General features: G+C 53.9%; 2 protein-coding genes across 2 annotated transcripts; both read left to right on the top strand.

Moving 5' to 3' along the window:
- Positions 1–3,824: 3,824 nt before the first annotated feature.
- Positions 3,825–8,168, top strand: LOC133346133 (homeobox protein Hox-D8-like). Its single transcript, XM_061557570.1, has 2 exons — positions 3,825–5,165; positions 6,280–8,168. The coding sequence occupies exons 1-2, from the start codon at positions 4,646–4,648 to the stop codon at positions 6,585–6,587; spliced, it is 828 nt and encodes a 275-aa protein (XP_061413554.1). The 5' UTR covers positions 3,825–4,645; the 3' UTR covers positions 6,588–8,168.
- Positions 8,169–8,283: 115 nt separating this feature from the next.
- LOC133346136 (homeobox protein Hox-A7-like) lies at positions 8,284–13,619 on the top strand. The gene is made up of 2 exons (XM_061557573.1): positions 8,284–9,624; positions 13,365–13,619. The coding sequence occupies exons 1-2, from the start codon at positions 9,180–9,182 to the stop codon at positions 13,598–13,600; spliced, it is 681 nt and encodes a 226-aa protein (XP_061413557.1). The 5' UTR covers positions 8,284–9,179; the 3' UTR covers positions 13,601–13,619.
- The last annotated feature ends 2,464 nt before the right edge of the window (positions 13,620–16,083 follow it).

Raw genomic sequence — 16,083 nt, forward strand, 5'->3', positions numbered from 1 at the left:
TTTAAATTACATTTTTTACACGCGGCGAGAGAGAGGGGATATTTGGTGCCTGTGGCGATGAGAAACACGAAGAGGAGGTGAGGGCGGCTGCCTCCCTTCTACTCCCCCCCCACACCACGCAACACTCACAACACCGGGGCGGATAAAGCGCCTGAGTTAATTTCACCGCGGGTTAAACGAATCGACGCACGTAAGGCAACAGGCCACAGGAACGAGGAGCTGTCGGGGGGGGTGCACGGACACAGCTCACGGGAGGAAAGATGATTCTGTTAAAACGCAAGAATCGTATTGATGTTTTGAGCACTACCGGTTATTTAGCGAATAATTATGGGATTGATATTCGTTCGTTGAGGGCCCGGTGGCTTTTAAGTACGAAACGGAAGTGAGTTTTGTTGTTGGTGTCACGACACCGTTCGTGATGTTGTTATATTCGTTTTTTGGACCGCCGTTCATTCGGTTTTTATCGCGGCTTCTGTGCGAATTTACTAAACATCGCGAATGCCGTGGCCACACAGGTAAAGCGATTGGAGAGTTCACGAGTACGCTTTGTATCAGACAGTACGCTGTGTACATACTCATACACATATATATATACACACACACATTGAATAACAATAACCTTAGCGCCCCATAGCCTGATTTTAAAAAAAAGTTAGGTGTTTTAAAATAAATAATTTTATAAGCACGATTACTGAAATGTGTTTTATATGTAACATAAAAAAATACTGCACCTTGAATTGGAACTAAATAGTTAAAAGTCACAAATATTGAACGGAATTCGATGTAGTATTTTTAGTTTTTTTACGTGTTCAGCATCGTTCCTCGTCATATATTTAAAATGTAATTGACGGGTAAATACACTGATTTAGTCTTTATATATTGATTTATATATATATAAACAAATAGTTCATGTTCAACAACATACCTGTTCGTGGAGTTCACGCGCAGGTCGCGAATATTAATCTGTACAATCTCGACTCGCTCCACCGCCATCATCATCAGCAGCAGCATCAGCTAAGAGCGCGTCAGTGCCAACTCACGGGTAATCAAATCACCGCAGGGGCGTACACGTGGCGAGGTATTGTGGAGTATAACACGCGCCCGTTTCACACGAGCTACACAAAATAAAGCAAACACTGTATCAAGACGACCGCTTGTGTTGCGATCGAAACGTCGATCTTTGTTGTTATTTTTTTCTGGCTTTACCGAAAGACCCAAAGAATACTGTATGCAGTATTACATACATATATGTTTATAAACAAACTGCTAACGTCTTGTTGTTCTGTTCTTGTTGTTCTGTTGTTGTTGTTGTTGTTGTCTTGGAGCCGCGCGCGTCCCGCCCGTGCTCTCTGGCTGTACGCGGTGCCTCGCCTCGGCTGCCCCTACCCTGGGCACTCGGCACACGCGACGCGAGAGGGTGGAGTGAGTGGGAACTGAGACGCTGAGTGGTGGTGGTGGTGTGGTGGTGGTGGGGGGGTGAGGGGCACGAGACCGAGTTGCCCGTAGAGAGTGGACAAACGGATTGTGAAGAGGGGAGGGGACCTCGTGTTGACCACAACAACAACAGCAACAACAACAAATAAAAACGGCTCTCGGCAAAGCGCGGCGCGCCAGCGTGTCCCATTGCTAGGCTCTCACTGTGACCTACTCTCACCTTACTATTATTACAGGCATTTTCAATTACTAAATTTATTTTATTTTTGTAATCCCAAGATGTGTTTGGTAGCTCTGGACCTGTTGGCAGTGGGGTTATTGGCATCGCTTACAGAGCGGCCCAACTCTGCAAAGCGCTCGCAGGGAAGGTGGAGAATTTTCCGTCGTGGCCGCCTTCAACGACAACAACAACAGCAGCAGCAACAATAACAACAACAACGCCGCGTGTCTAATCGCACAGTTTCGCGTGAACAAATCTCACAGTAAAAAAAAAATATCAAATGAAGAAAATCACTTTCACATCGATTTGCTGAAATTTAAACTGCCATTAATAGAAGCCATCAAAATGCGACAGCCACCAACCGATTAATTTGATTCCCGCGTGCTTGCTTGCAATGATTGCGCGGCGAAGACTTCGCGGACACCACGGCACGCTACGGACAACTTGTGACTCACCGCACGGACCACGAGGCGCGAGTGGCCGGAGTTGTCGTCACTTTTTACGCGTTCCGGGGACGCTGTTGTCCGCGGGCGCAGGACACGAAAAAGCTGACTCCCCGCCCCCCCCTAATGTGTTGTCTTTGCACACTGAGATTTGCGGAGTACCGTGTAGATCCCGAGGACTCCCCAAGCTCGAAGACTCCCTCCCCGCCCGCCTCCTCCTTATTCCCTAGACCTGGTTACACATTAATCCGGCGAGGGGCCCGGGGAACATTTGTGCACGGAAATGATGGGAAATGCATTCACGGCCATGATTTCCATTAGTGTGCGCCGCCGCAAGCCGACATTTTTGCATGACTGCGTTCGAAAATTTACGCCAGCTTATGATTTTTTTTTTAAACGTGAAACAGAAAACAGAGAGGGAGGAAAATAAAAGGAAGAAGGAAAAAAACTCCGCAAAAAATGTCGACAGATTTGGTACGCGACTTGCATTGCGCGTGCGTTTCCGCCATGTCGGTAATTCTAACGACAACAAAGACAAAGATCACCCCCCACCAGCATAGCCTGTAGGGGCAAGTGCTGTTAGCGAGCACCTATGAAGACCGGCACGGGGACACGAGCGGGGGTTTGGCTGGCGAGCACCACGCGCGGACCGTCTATTTGTCTCCACAGTGTCGATGTTTGCACGCGGCACCGGCTACTCATTGAGTGGATATCGGGGAGGCCCAGGACCGGTTCGGACAAATCGTCACAGCACGCTTTGTTTGGGTGGCCGTGAATCGAACTCGGGTGGCGCGAAGCACCCCCGCTGCCGCTCACCACGTTCATCGAGATGAACAGAGGACACGACGCACACGAGCACACACACCACACACGTTGGTACGCGGAGCGTCTCGAAGTTTGGGCGATTGGGAGAATGTGCAAAGTGCGCTCAACTGGTTCTGCTCGCGTTCGCTTCGTCATCCTCGCACCGTGATAGCGAGGCCCCGACTCGCACTCACAGATAATAGCTTCAGAATCGATTGTTGTTGTTGTCGTCGTTACAAAAAAAAAACACAACACACAAACAGTTGCGCAAAAAAAAAATGCACGCTCAAATATGCATACGAACATACGAACACAGTCATGTATACTGCAAGTCAGTATAGACATATATTAAACACGTGCACACACATTTGTGGGAAGGTGAATGTACAACGTACTTGTAATGGCATACGTACGTGCGTTCTACGTACATACATACATACAAGCATACCTACGCAGATATACGCACGTGCATGGACGCATTCATACATTCTTACATTCATCTTCGTCCAACACCAAACTGTGGGCGTGCCACGGCAGTTGTCAAAAGCGGACAAAGTTGACGAATATTTTCGCTGAACCAGGGGAAGGAAGGGGAAGTAGAAGCAGCAGCAGAACAACAACAACAACAAAAGTCCGCACTTGTGCGCGCTCGGACGCGTACGTCAAGTGACTTCAACGTGCTTTATATTTTAATCCATAATTTTAAATCATCATCTGTTTGGTAAACCGCCCATTTTTGGAGGAAAATTTGTCGTAAAAATGGAAGGCGTGGAGGGTCGTTTCAGAAACCACCATCGATTCCTGTTGTTCACACAACAACAACAATCTGCTCTTCGCAGTTCAAAAATCGCCACTCGAACGACGCGCACGAACACACAAGTGTGAGAGAGAAAAAAAAATCGTTCAAAAAATATTGTTTCGGGTTGAGCCAAATCATCAACTCAATTGCGAGGCATGTGGCAGCCGGGGAGTTGCCGTGAACCCGAGCCGGTGGCGCTTTAATAACGAGAGAGTCGCAACTCTTAATTAGCCATTCCACGGGTCTCGGCCCGACCTTGACATTTGGCTAAGTTCTCTCGACCCGCTCGTGATCATCCTTCAGCGGCATCCTCCTCCTCCCTATTTCCTTCAGCTTTCCCGACAAGGCGCATGGATTCCGATTGTAGTGACGCGGTTCCTTGCGCTTTACAGCCCCACCCGGTGTATCAATGCGCGGCAGCACCCCCCCCCACCTCCTCCTCCCATCCTCCATGCCCTTTCTGCCTGTGCTCTATTCCACAAAAACCCATACACAGGACCGCAAGTCAATTGGCTACCGTTACACCGCGATAAATACAAACTGTCGTAAAAAAATTCTCCGTGAGAGACGCGTCGCGAGCGAGCGAGCGGTTTGAATGTGTCGCCAAACTGAGCTGCGTGGCTGCTCCTGCCGCTACTGCCGCTACTGCCGCTGCTGCCGCTGCTGCCGCTACTGCTGCTGAGATCGGGGAGTTGGGATTCGCCAGCTCCCGGCGAGAGTGACGAGTGCGAGCAGCTCCCCTCAGCCCTCGCCTCTCTCTCTCTGCCTCCCTCTCGGCCGAGGAGCGCCTCTCTTTCAAGTAGACGTTACAGAGAGATCACCCTACTCCTCCTCCTGCTCCTGCTCGAACACAAAACAGCCATAAAGCGGTGGGACGGGCTGCCAGCCCTGCCCCTGACGGCGGCCCTCAGCGCCCCACGCTTCCCGCGTCCTCGCTCCCTCGCCATGAGCTCCTATTTTGTCAACTCGCTCTTCTCCAAGTACAAGCCCGGCGATGCCCTCCGTCCCAACTATTACGACTGCCGCTTCGGGCAGGACGTGAGCGGACGCGCCGCCGTCGTTTACGGCGCCGGCGCGGCTCCGGGTTTCCAGCACCTGAACCAAGTACAGGACTTCTACCACGCTGGGGGCGGCGCGGTCGGAGGAGGAGGAGGAGGCGGCGGCGGTGGCGGCGCGGTCGGGGGAGGAGGAGGAGGCGGCGGGGCGCCGGGAGGGCCCCCGTCGGCACTCGCCGGAGCGCCCTTCCAGCAAGGCCCCTGCGCCGTGAGCGCGTGCCACGGCGAGGCGCCCAAATTTTACGGCTACGACTCCTTGCAGAGGGCGGCTGTCTTTACGGCGCAGCAAGAGGGCGGCCTGGTGCAATACCCCGACTACAAATCGTCCGTCGGGAGCGTTGGCGAGGAGACGGAAGCGTCCCATCTGAGCTACACGGCGGCGCAGATGTTCCCTTGGATGAGACCGCAAGGTGAGAACTTAGTGGTGGTGGTGGTTTTGGCTCGCGGAAGCGACCCCGCGAGGCGCGCTCCGCTTATTGACAATGGGCCATTTGTTAGCGCGGGATGAGGAGGAATTGAGTTGCCCGTGCCAACCGTCGTTGGGGGTAATGGTTTTTGGAAATGCCAAATGACGCTATTACTCGACTTCGCGCGGTAATATTAGCACAGCGCTCGCGCGTTCTTCCGTGAGAAGAAGAGGGGGGGGGGGGCGAGCTTGGGCACGCGAGGCTGCCCCCATGGCATTGCCCCGCGTGTCACTTCCCGTGTGATGTGCTGAGAAGGGCGGGCGGGCGATCGTGCGGGCGGCGGGGGGGTGGGGGTTCATCTGAAGCACAGATATTTACACGCGGCGCGGCGACGCTAAAGCGCGACCTAAACCCCTCGTTAAACCCCCATAATCTGCGCGGGTGAGTAAAGCGTGGCTCTCTCGCAAATCATCACTCGCCGCTGCGCCGAGGCTTACCCCGCCGCCGCTGGCGGCCCCAGTGTCTCGCCCCCGGGGCTCCTGTGTATCGCCCCCGGGGCCCAGGGCTCCGTATCGCAGGGCTCAGCACCTCGCGCACAGGGAACCTCGGTGCAGCTGCACAGCCCCCCCCCCCCGCCTCCCCGCACCGCTCCGTGCGCGGCACCGAAGCGACCTCGTCACCACCACCGAGTGATCGCTCCCCGCCCCAAGGTTGGGTCGCGAACGCATTCGCACGGCGGTACCGGCATGCCCCCCACCCCCACCCCCCGCTTGTGCGTCTGAACGTCCCCTGACCCTCGTGCGCCGGTCAGGGGGGGGGGGGCCGTGGCCTGGCGCGGTCAGCTGACCCTTTGGCGGCTTTGCCGAGAGCAGCGCCGCGCCTGGCCCGGCGCACTTTTAAAACTGCGCTCGTTAAGAGCCCGCTAATTTCCTGCCCTCTCCTGTTCAACTCGTAACGTTTGATCCGACGTGGCCACCTGACAAAGCCCGTGCGTGTGACCCCCCCCTCCTCCTCCCTCCTCTTTCTCCCGCCCCCACGCCGCCGCTCTCCCCACTCCCCCCGCCTCCTCCTACAACCACCTTCCTCCTCCTCCTCCCCGCACCGCGCTCGCCCCTAGGCCCTGGCCGTCGCAGGGGTCGCCAGACGTACTCGCGCTTCCAGACCCTGGAGCTGGAGAAGGAGTTCCTCTTCAACCCGTACCTGACGCGCAAGCGGCGCATCGAGGTGTCGCACGCGCTCGGCCTCACCGAACGCCAGGTCAAGATCTGGTTCCAGAACCGGCGCATGAAGTGGAAGAAGGAGAACAACAAAGACTCGTTCCCAGCGCCCAAGGAGGCCGGCGAGGAAGGAAGCACAAAGCAGCAGCAGCAGCAGCCGGAGGAGGCAACGGAGCCAGTTGAAAAGGCGGAGGTGGTGGCAGAATGATTCGGGGGGGGGGTCCCCCGGATTCCCCCCCTCCCCCTCCCCGACCCTTCTCACCTCACCTACCCCCCCTCTGAGTGTCCACTAGGGGTCAGACCCGCTCCCCCCCCCCCCGATTCGCCCCTCTTATTTGCACCTGAATGAAGACTGATGCTATACAGTGTGTAGCGAGTTTCTGCGGGAATGGCTCTTGAAATGTAGCCCTAAAAACACACACACACGCAACCCGTGTATAAATTATATATTATGGTGTAACAATGGTTCCTCAGTCGCCCGGTTTGTTTGTATGTTTGTTTGTTTTTGTCTTTCTGTTATCATGAATATCGTTGTGGAAGAGAAAAAAATATCGGGAAAACAATTTGTCGATTAAAATCCAATGTTAGTTACGAGTTCGTGTGTGCGCGTGTTGTTGCTGGCATGGCTCCTCGTTATTATGCCCGGAATGTGTTTCTGTGGTGCTGCTGCTGCTGCTCATATCAGTGCGCGTTGACTTTGTTTGAGCGCGGACCGATTATCTTGCTCGCGATGGCCGCGTTCGAAGCAACTCCACTGCGTGCGTAGCAAATCGTCTGTCCGCCAGTATCTCTGCTCGGCCGTGTTGACATCCTGAGCGCCGATGTTAATAAGCCCTCGGCTGTGTCGATGGCGAATTTGCTTCGTTGCCACAGGGCGGCTTGGTCGTACCGCTTCGGCTGTATTGATCAACGGACTCTGGTGCTTGGATAGCGACTTGGATGGGTCGCTATCAACTCCGGCCCCTTGTTGATAGCGGCTCAGCCGTGTCCGTATCTTCTCCGTTCTGTTTGGTAGAGACTTTGCTCTGTTGATGTGGGCCGGGCTGTTGTTGCTTGGCTGTGTCGAGAACGACTCGGCTACGTTGATATCTGCTCGGTGTATGCGCGTGTGTTGATGATATCTTCTCGGTTGTGCTGATGAGCCACTCTGCTGGGTTGATAAGCCACTTCGGCTGCGTTGATAAGCCACTCGGCCGCGTTGATAGCGACTCCCGCTGTTGTGCTGATGCCACTGCCCCTCGTTCGACCTCCACGTGTCGCGTCCCGGGGACTCGGTGTCCGGGTCAGCGTGTGAACGACAGTGAATCGTTCCCACGCATCCCCCCCCCAATCATCTCATTCCTGCGCCTCCGAGTTTTCTTTGTTGGTCGCGAGCAACGAGGGTGACGTCGCGCCTTCTTGATATATTTATTTGAAACGAAATGTGTGTTTCTTTTTTCTTCTGTTTAAAGAAAACACGCCCGCGTACGCGCAAACCCCATGACAACATGAGCTGCCTGTAAATGTCCAGTGGTGATATCGTAGTTATTATTGGGTGGTACATAATCGTGACCGAGGGTCGCAAGTGATTTTTTGTTGTACTCTGCTCTTCGTGCGTTATTCTGGAAGGAACAAAAAAAAACATTATAATTGTCGTGTGTTAGTTTGGTTAAAACTTTGTAGAAATACTCGGCCGAAGGGTTTTTAACGAATTATTGTTGTATATGAGAGATGTGGGGTTTATTGTGAGTCGCATTAACTGATGTTTAGAACATGTTACAATAAAAAACACGAAACACTATCAACGCAACTCGTGTCGCTCCTGCATTTATTCTTCCTCGACTCGCCGACATAAAAGTGTGGGGGGGGGCATAGGGGGAGGAAAGGGGGGGGGGAGGATTTCGAACGCTCGAACCCCTCACTCGAGTGCCCAAGATGCCAATGTTTCGCGAAAGATAACATTATGTAGCTGTATCTTTTAAAAAAAAATGAATTATTAAATAGTGCATCCGGTCTCTATACAGCAACAATCTCAGCGGTCGCGGCTTGCGGCGCGTTTCACGGAAGAGCACAAATCACGGAGCGCGTCACGGCGGCGCGAGCCACGGATAGAGAGAGAAGCGAGAGAGAGAAGAGAGAGATAAGAGAGAGAGGCGAGAGAGTGAAGCAGAGAGAGAGAGAGAGAGGTGAGAGATGGGCTCACGGCGGTGACGTCACAGCGGCCGTCACCGGTCAAAACGCCGAGACAAGTGGCGACCTCTCCCGCGGCCAAGTTTCTAAACCCCTCGCCCCCCGCTGGACACGGAGGGGGGGGGGGCTTCCAGGGGCCGTGTTAAACCCCTGTCTAGGGGCACGCACAAGGGGGGGGGGGAGAAGGGCAGTTGGAAACATTTCGGAAGGCGACGCTTTTATTTCGAAATCGTTGACAAAATACGCACGCGGTTTGTGATGATGATCGCGACGATGACGACGGATAATTACGACGCCAATAAATACACATTCTCGTCACGAGCCAATTAATGAGCGGTCATTTTCTCAACGTCGCGTGAGTGTTTTTTTCTTTTTTGCAACGCAGCAGCAGCGGCGGCGGCAACGGCAGCCGTCTCTGACCAGGGCATTCAGATTAAACGAATGCATCATAGGGCCCTCTCATCTCCCATTGGCTATGAAACGTCACATGCGCAAACATGCGGCCCAAGAGTTTAGCTGGGAGGAGGATGGGCGTTCATTGTAAATCTGGCCTCTGCTTTAACCATATATCAAAGGGTCCTCGTAAAACCGACACGGAAGAGTCTCCGTCGACAAATCATCAGGCCGCATTATGAGTTCGTCGTATTATGTGAACTCTCTTTTCCCCAAATATACCGCGGGAGCTTCGGTCTTCCAGCCCGGCGCGGGGCTGGTGGAGCCTCGGCCCGCGTGCGAATTCTCCACCGACTCGTTCAGCTCGGGCGCTGCCGCCGCCGCTGCCGCAGCAGCGGCAGCGGCCGCGTTCCCGGGCTCCGTGTCGGGGCTCTACGGACTCTACCAGCAGGGCGGCGGTGGCGGCCCGCCGGGCTCCGTCTACGGCGCGGGATACGCGCTCGGCGGCTCTGCGCCGCTCGGGCTCGCGTGCACCGCCTACGAGCAGCCGTTCGGGCACAGCCCCTACGGGAAGGAGGCGGCGGCCGCGGCTGCGGCGGCGGCGGAGGCGGACGGGGAGAGGGCGCTGGCGGCCAGGAGCGACGCTGGGCTGCGCATTTACCCGTGGATGCGCTCCACGGCAGGTAGTCTCCCCACACCGCCATCACCTCACCCCCCTCCCTCCCTCCCCCTTGTTCTTCTTCTTCGCCAGCCCTCCCGCTCCACCCACCACCACCCAGCCGCAAACTCGCGACGCGCTCGCGCCGGGCACCGCGGTCGTGTGCACGGCGGTGCGCGTACAGGACGCGCGCGGGGTTTAGGTTCGCGCTGGGCGCGTCGCGAGCTGCGTGGAGCGAGGCCGGGGTGGGTGGGTGGGTGGGTTGGTGGTGTTGGTGGTGGTGGTCCGCGCGCGCTTCGCGGAGCGGAGGGAAGTCGCGGAGACGAAGCGCGACTCGAGCGGCGGCGGCGGCGGCGGCTCCTCGCGACTCGCACGCTTCGTGTCCGCGCTGGCGGGCGCGCGCGGACGACGCGCATCTCATTAAGGGGGGCGATCAACATCGGCGCCGAGATGACTCCACGGTGAAATGTCCCGCGACGCGTTCACAGTGGCCGCTTGCCTCGAACAAAAGAATGCAAACCCCGCGTGATGTTACACAACGTTGCCGCCAATGATGATGATGATGGTGGTAATGATGATGATGGTGAAATGTGGTGGTGGTGTTACATAATGATACATGTTGTACGTTCATATTGTGCAACATCGCTGCTCACGGGGGGGGGGGGGACGGGACGAATTTCGAGCGTTTTGCGGCGACAACAAAAGACGGCGGCGGCGGCGCTGTGGGCGCTGTGGGGTCGGGGAGAGTTCGCCGCCGTGAAGAGGAGGAGGAGACGAGGGAGGAGGCGCGCCTGGACCGCACAGGTGACCGTGCAGGGTTACTCGCCGCGGTCACGTGTAAACGCGTGGCCTGCGTGGTCTGCGTGCCAGCGGGTTTGATGCGTGTTTGTCTGTGGTTTGTTTGTTGTATCGCGCACGCGGCGAGCGAGCGAGCGAGCGTGTCCCCCTGGCTCTTCTTGTCTCGGCGAGCGGCCTCCGTGGTGGACAACGGAGACTCGACGGGGTCGACAGGAGACGGCCACCGGCTCGGGACCCCGCGGTGACGACGCGCGCGAGACGGGGACGTCGACAAAAAAAGTTTCTTGAGAACGAGCGACCAAAAATGTTCTGTTTGAGGGTTTTTGTTTTCTTTCTCGCAGCTTTTATTTTCCAACGATGCATTACAAAACATTTATATTATTCTTTGTTTTCACAGAAACGTGCGCACTATAACGAGGAGCGGCTCGTTTTATTTCTTTTTTGCATGAAGATAAAAAAAACAATTTGCAATACCAGACATTGTAATGTTTTTTTTTTATTCCATTATGACGTTAATTGTACATCGCGTTATTTATACATCGCGGTTGTCAGTGGGCGACCGCGCGTGTTTGTACAAACGATCTGTGTGGATACGTGCAGGTGTTACTGCGCGCGTGAACACTGCATATATATGTGAAAAAAGTGTATAAAAGAATATATCGTGCAATTGCGTAGAGCGATACATGCAGCAGATATTAATGTACGTGAACACAAATATAGACGGAATATTTATACATAAATTGAGCACACCTGCACGCTTTTACGCGTACCAAGTGTTCAGATATACTTTGTGCTTGTACAGGATACGTATGGTAAATAAGTCCAGCGTCCGTGTAAATATGTGTACACGCACACAGGTCCATCGATATGTTATATGCGCGTCAATGACTACATATATATTATTTTAATTCTAATTAGACATTTACCTGCGCGCATTATTGCGCTTGCATAATACAGTACATGTAAATCTAGCAGGCCAATATGTACACGTGACATCATCACACACGTGCGTGATCAGCCGTGGTCAGTCCGCTGCTGGATGGATGGATGCCACCCCAAGCCGCCGCTTTCGTCTCACGATCCTGGAATATAAATATTGACACGGTGTTAACAGTTGTAACACATATTAATAAATAACATACTACCAGTTTGCATATACAGGTGCGTGTTGACGACTTACATGGAGTTGTACATGCACGCCACTCTGTATATAAAACACACGGCGCATGTAAGGTTTGTATACACGCATGGTATTTTTGTGTGTGTAATCTGTGCATGTATCCACAGTGTAGGCCCGTATGCGTGCGTGTGCGTGCGTGCGTGTCCACTCAGCCTCAAACGAGTACCTGGTGCGGTGTGTAAACATCGCCACTAGGGGAGACAAAGGCGGTCGGGCGTGGTGCTGGCCACCCACCCCCTCGTGTACCGTTCCGGCCTTCATAGGTGCTCGCCAACAGCACTTGCCCCAACAGTCTGTTAAGGCTATACGGGGATCTTTGTACGTGCGTGTACCACGTGTACATTTAAACAGCGCACGCGTGTGTGTGTGTGCCGTATTTGTATTGCAGAACCGATGCATGTGTACACAGACTGCACACATATATATGTGTGTATACACATGGCACGCGTGCAATAGGCCCAGTTGCGTCCGAACAAAATAAACCTTTCAGTACAAAGCATCGTGCGAGATTGCGTACACGCAGGAGGCGCGTGTGCGTGCACAAAATATTTACGGCGCCTTTCGTCAATTCCACTGGTGGATGGATGAACGCCTTCGTGCGTTGTTTTGGCCATACTTCACCGCGCTGGTCAAGTGCGGGCTGTTGAAGGAGGAAATGGGCCCCAGGTATCACTCGCCAGCCGCCGAAGTCACGCGCGGCCGGCAATGGGGCTCAGGTGACCGGGGTTCATTTAACTCGGCGCGCTAACCACCGCGCCACCGTTCCACCACCTCCCGCATGAACACGACGCATACGTATAGTGCACGCACGCAGACGCGTGCACACGGAAGACCCGCACGTGCATGTACACGACTGTCCACGTCGTCTGGGCATTTTGCGGATCATAGTCGGCCTATTCTTAGGTTTTTTCGTCGGCCTAATGCACGACTGTATGTTTTGTTGTTGTAATGTTATATTTTAGACGTGCATGGGCCTGCTATGCGGGCACTGCACGTGCACGTGACCTACTACTACACGAGCAGTAGGTATATGCACGATGCACGTACAGCAAAGGGACGAACGAGTGTGTGCGGAAACTTTTTTGTGAGTACATAATGTGTGGATATGCGTTTGTATACAGTGGACGCGTGCACGTCTTTATACAAAAAACACAATTTAGACATCCATTTGCCTACTATGTGTGTGTGTGTGCATACGCACGTGTACACGAATATTGTTTGTACATGACTAGTGAGTATAACATAATGCGCACACAGAAAGCACACGAGTGCTGCGTGAGTCCGTCAGCGTGTGTGTCTGTGTGTCCGTGTCATGTGCGTGTGTCTGTGTGTCCGTATCTTGTGTGTCTGTGAATCCGTGTCCCGTTGGACAAACGCAGGTACAGTGGTTCGCGCACTGCGCCACAAACCCACAATGTCCAGAGTTCGATTCCCGCTCACAGCCAACATCACTGACGATTATCTTAACCGGTCCGGAGCCTCCCCAAGTTCGACCCAACCTTAGCTTAGTACCTGCTGCGCTCTGTGTGTGTGTGTGTGATCATCAGCACCTGCGAGATGAAGGCTACCCTCAACCCAACCCTCTCGCTTGCCATATCGGCCTTCATAGGTGCTCGCTAACAACACTTGCCCCAACAGTCTATCCAGACTACACGGTGGAAGAAGTTGAAAGCGGGGGGGGGAATAATTATTTGTCTTCGTTGTGGTGGTGGGCACTGTGTGGGGTGTCGTTGCTGTTCTCTGGGGGTGACCGCTGCTGCTGCTGCTGCTCTTGTACCCGTGCCAAGGTCCGGACCGGCGGCGCGGCCGTCAGACGTACTCGCGCTACCAGACGCTGGAGCTGGAGAAGGAGTTCCACTTCAACCGCTACCTCACCCGCCGGCGCCGCATCGAGATCGCGCACGCGCTCTGCCTCACCGAGCGCCAGATCAAGATCTGGTTCCAGAACCGGCGCATGAAGTGGAAGAAGGAGCACCAGAATCCGGCCGCGGAAGCGTCCGCTTCGGAGGAAAAGAAAGATTAGAAAAAGGAGATTTTTTTTTGAGGGGGGGAGGAAGTGGGGGGGGGGGGGGCAATTGGGGTTCTTAGTTTGGGAGGCAGGGGGGGGGGGGCAGCGAAGACAGACGCCGAGCGCGAACCAGCGAGACAAACGGGGACGAAGTAGTTAGTGGGGGGGGGGGGGAGAGTATTGGGGTGGGGGGGGGGGCTGCGAAAAAATTGGTTCAAGTAGAAATCAGCCTTCGGTTGTTTCGTGTGTGTGTGTGCGTAAAAAGTGCGCATGAGTGTGTCGTGTAAGTTATTTGCTCCGTCACATTGAGTAGCTCACGACGAGTATAGCCGGGGCGGACCGCGCGTCCTTCGTGTTCTCCTCTCGTCACCAGGTGTGTCACAGCTGTGGAGCCGCGCGCGCGTGCGTGCGCGTGCGTGCTTGCGCGTGCGTGTGCGCGTACGTCCGAGCGAACGAGCGAGGTGTTAGCGGTGGCCGTAATGAAACATTTACACGCATTTTTACCTCGATGTGGGTGTGTGTGCGCGTGTGTGCGTGTGTGTGTTGCTGCTGTTGTCATTAGTATTATTGTTTTTTTGGCTGTTGTGAACCTAGAAAGTAAGAGAGAGGGGGGGCGGGCGGGCAGGGGGGGGGCGCCCGGTGCGTGGGGAGAGTCGAAAATACGTGCCGCTTCCTATCGGCTGACCTCACGATACATAAAGAGACAAAGATCCCCCCCCCCGTATAGCCCTGAACAGACTGTTGGGGAAAGTGTTTGTTAGCGAGCACCTATGAAGGCCGGCACGGCGCACGAGCGGGCTTGGGTGGCCAACAGCACCACGCCCGGCCGCCTTTGTCTCCCGAGTGGCGATGATTTTACGCACCGCGCCGTGTACTACTCATTTGAGGCCGAGTCGACCTAAGGGGAGGCCCAGGACCTGTTCAGATACTCGTCATTGGTGTTGGCCGTGAGCGGGAATCGAACTCGGGTGGCCAGGTTCGTAGCGCAGCGTAGCGCTAACCGCTGCACCGCCGCTCCCCCACTCACAAGAAACCACGTCTCGTTACACGCACACACGTGTCGTAAAAAAAAAACACTAAAGCGTCTCTTTTCATGTACATAACTTTTGCCTTCATTTTCTTTTTTATATTTTCAATAACAAAGTAAATGTAACACTAAACATACGTGATCGTTCTGTGTGTGTGTGTGTGGTCGCCGTTTAGCCGTGTGTGTCTGATAGGTAAATAAATCGTCGTCTCTTAAGGCCGGGATATTTTACAAGAAATCCCCACGTCCATCCTGTGTCACTTGAATGTATCATTACCGTGGAGCATTTCGTGTCGGTTAGTGGTGGTAGTGATGGTGTGTGATTTAACGTGACACTCAAATAAAACCGTACACTGAAAATGTTTTTCTTTTACATATTTGTCGTCATTTTCATTTCTTTGTTTGTGAAAGTTCGTGAAAGTCGATCATCTTTCTCAATAAACTGTTGCGCATTCGTTCGACTTTGTTATTCAATAAACGATGCAAAATATCAACGGTTATTATCCATCCCCCCCTCCCGTAAAAACGTGTGGAATAAATGTAGTATACATATACAAACATGTATACATATACAAACATGTATACATACACGGGGGTATGCACCTGGGCACATATATACACACGCGCGCGCGATCGCTTAACGTATTTTCCAAAACAAATGCGAATAAATGTCTTGCACTCCATACAGATCGCGCGTTCCGTAACAAATAAAACGCACCGCCAAAGCGCGTAACCGCGTCGGGTTTCCAAAGCTGCCGATGGAAAAATTCCCAACGAATAATTACGGCGACTCGCAGCAGAACCCGAAATACTGAACAACAACAACAACAAAAACAACAACAACCCCACCGACTGTAGTAGCTGTTTGCCGGGTTAATTCTGTGCGCGAAATCGCCGACGAGTGGCCACGGGCGTCGTTCCGCGGCCTTCTCTAGGCCAGGTCGCCGTGCGGATGTCGCATTCGGTTCCGAGTCCTATAGGGGTTACGTCTGCCTGGGTGAGCAGTCCTCCTCGTCCGTGAGCAGTTCCTCGTGTACACGAGACTCGGGCATCCACCTGGACGTGCCCTCCACCCCCCCTCCCCCCAAATTTTGCTTAAAGTGAGAATCAGAATATTGAATTTTATACCGGAGGAATCCGATGAGCAGTGGAGCTCTTTTTCCCTTCACGGGTGTCCAGTCGCAGCAGGGGCTCGTGACGCACAACGGGCAGCATTCACGGCGATCTGCGTCATCGTCTGAGTCCCAAATATTCGCTCGCACACCGCGCGTACCACCGTGGGCGCGAAATCTATATTTTTTAAAGAAAAATATGTAACAAGACTCGTAACCGTCGCGTGCGGAGACCGCGTATTAAATGTGTCAGATCTGTATATAAATGCGTCACATCTCACGTAACATCTCTGACTGCATGGAAATAAAATACACGGTAAGTGCCCCCAAAACCCGCGGCCCCCACCTCCATTTCGAGT

The sequence above is a fragment of the Lethenteron reissneri genome, chromosome 23, assembly GCF_015708825.2.
Source record: "Lethenteron reissneri isolate LAM-NWPU_2019-01 chromosome 23, ASM1570882v1, whole genome shotgun sequence".
NCBI classification, from domain to species: Eukaryota; Metazoa; Chordata; class Hyperoartia; order Petromyzontiformes; family Petromyzontidae; genus Lethenteron; species Lethenteron reissneri.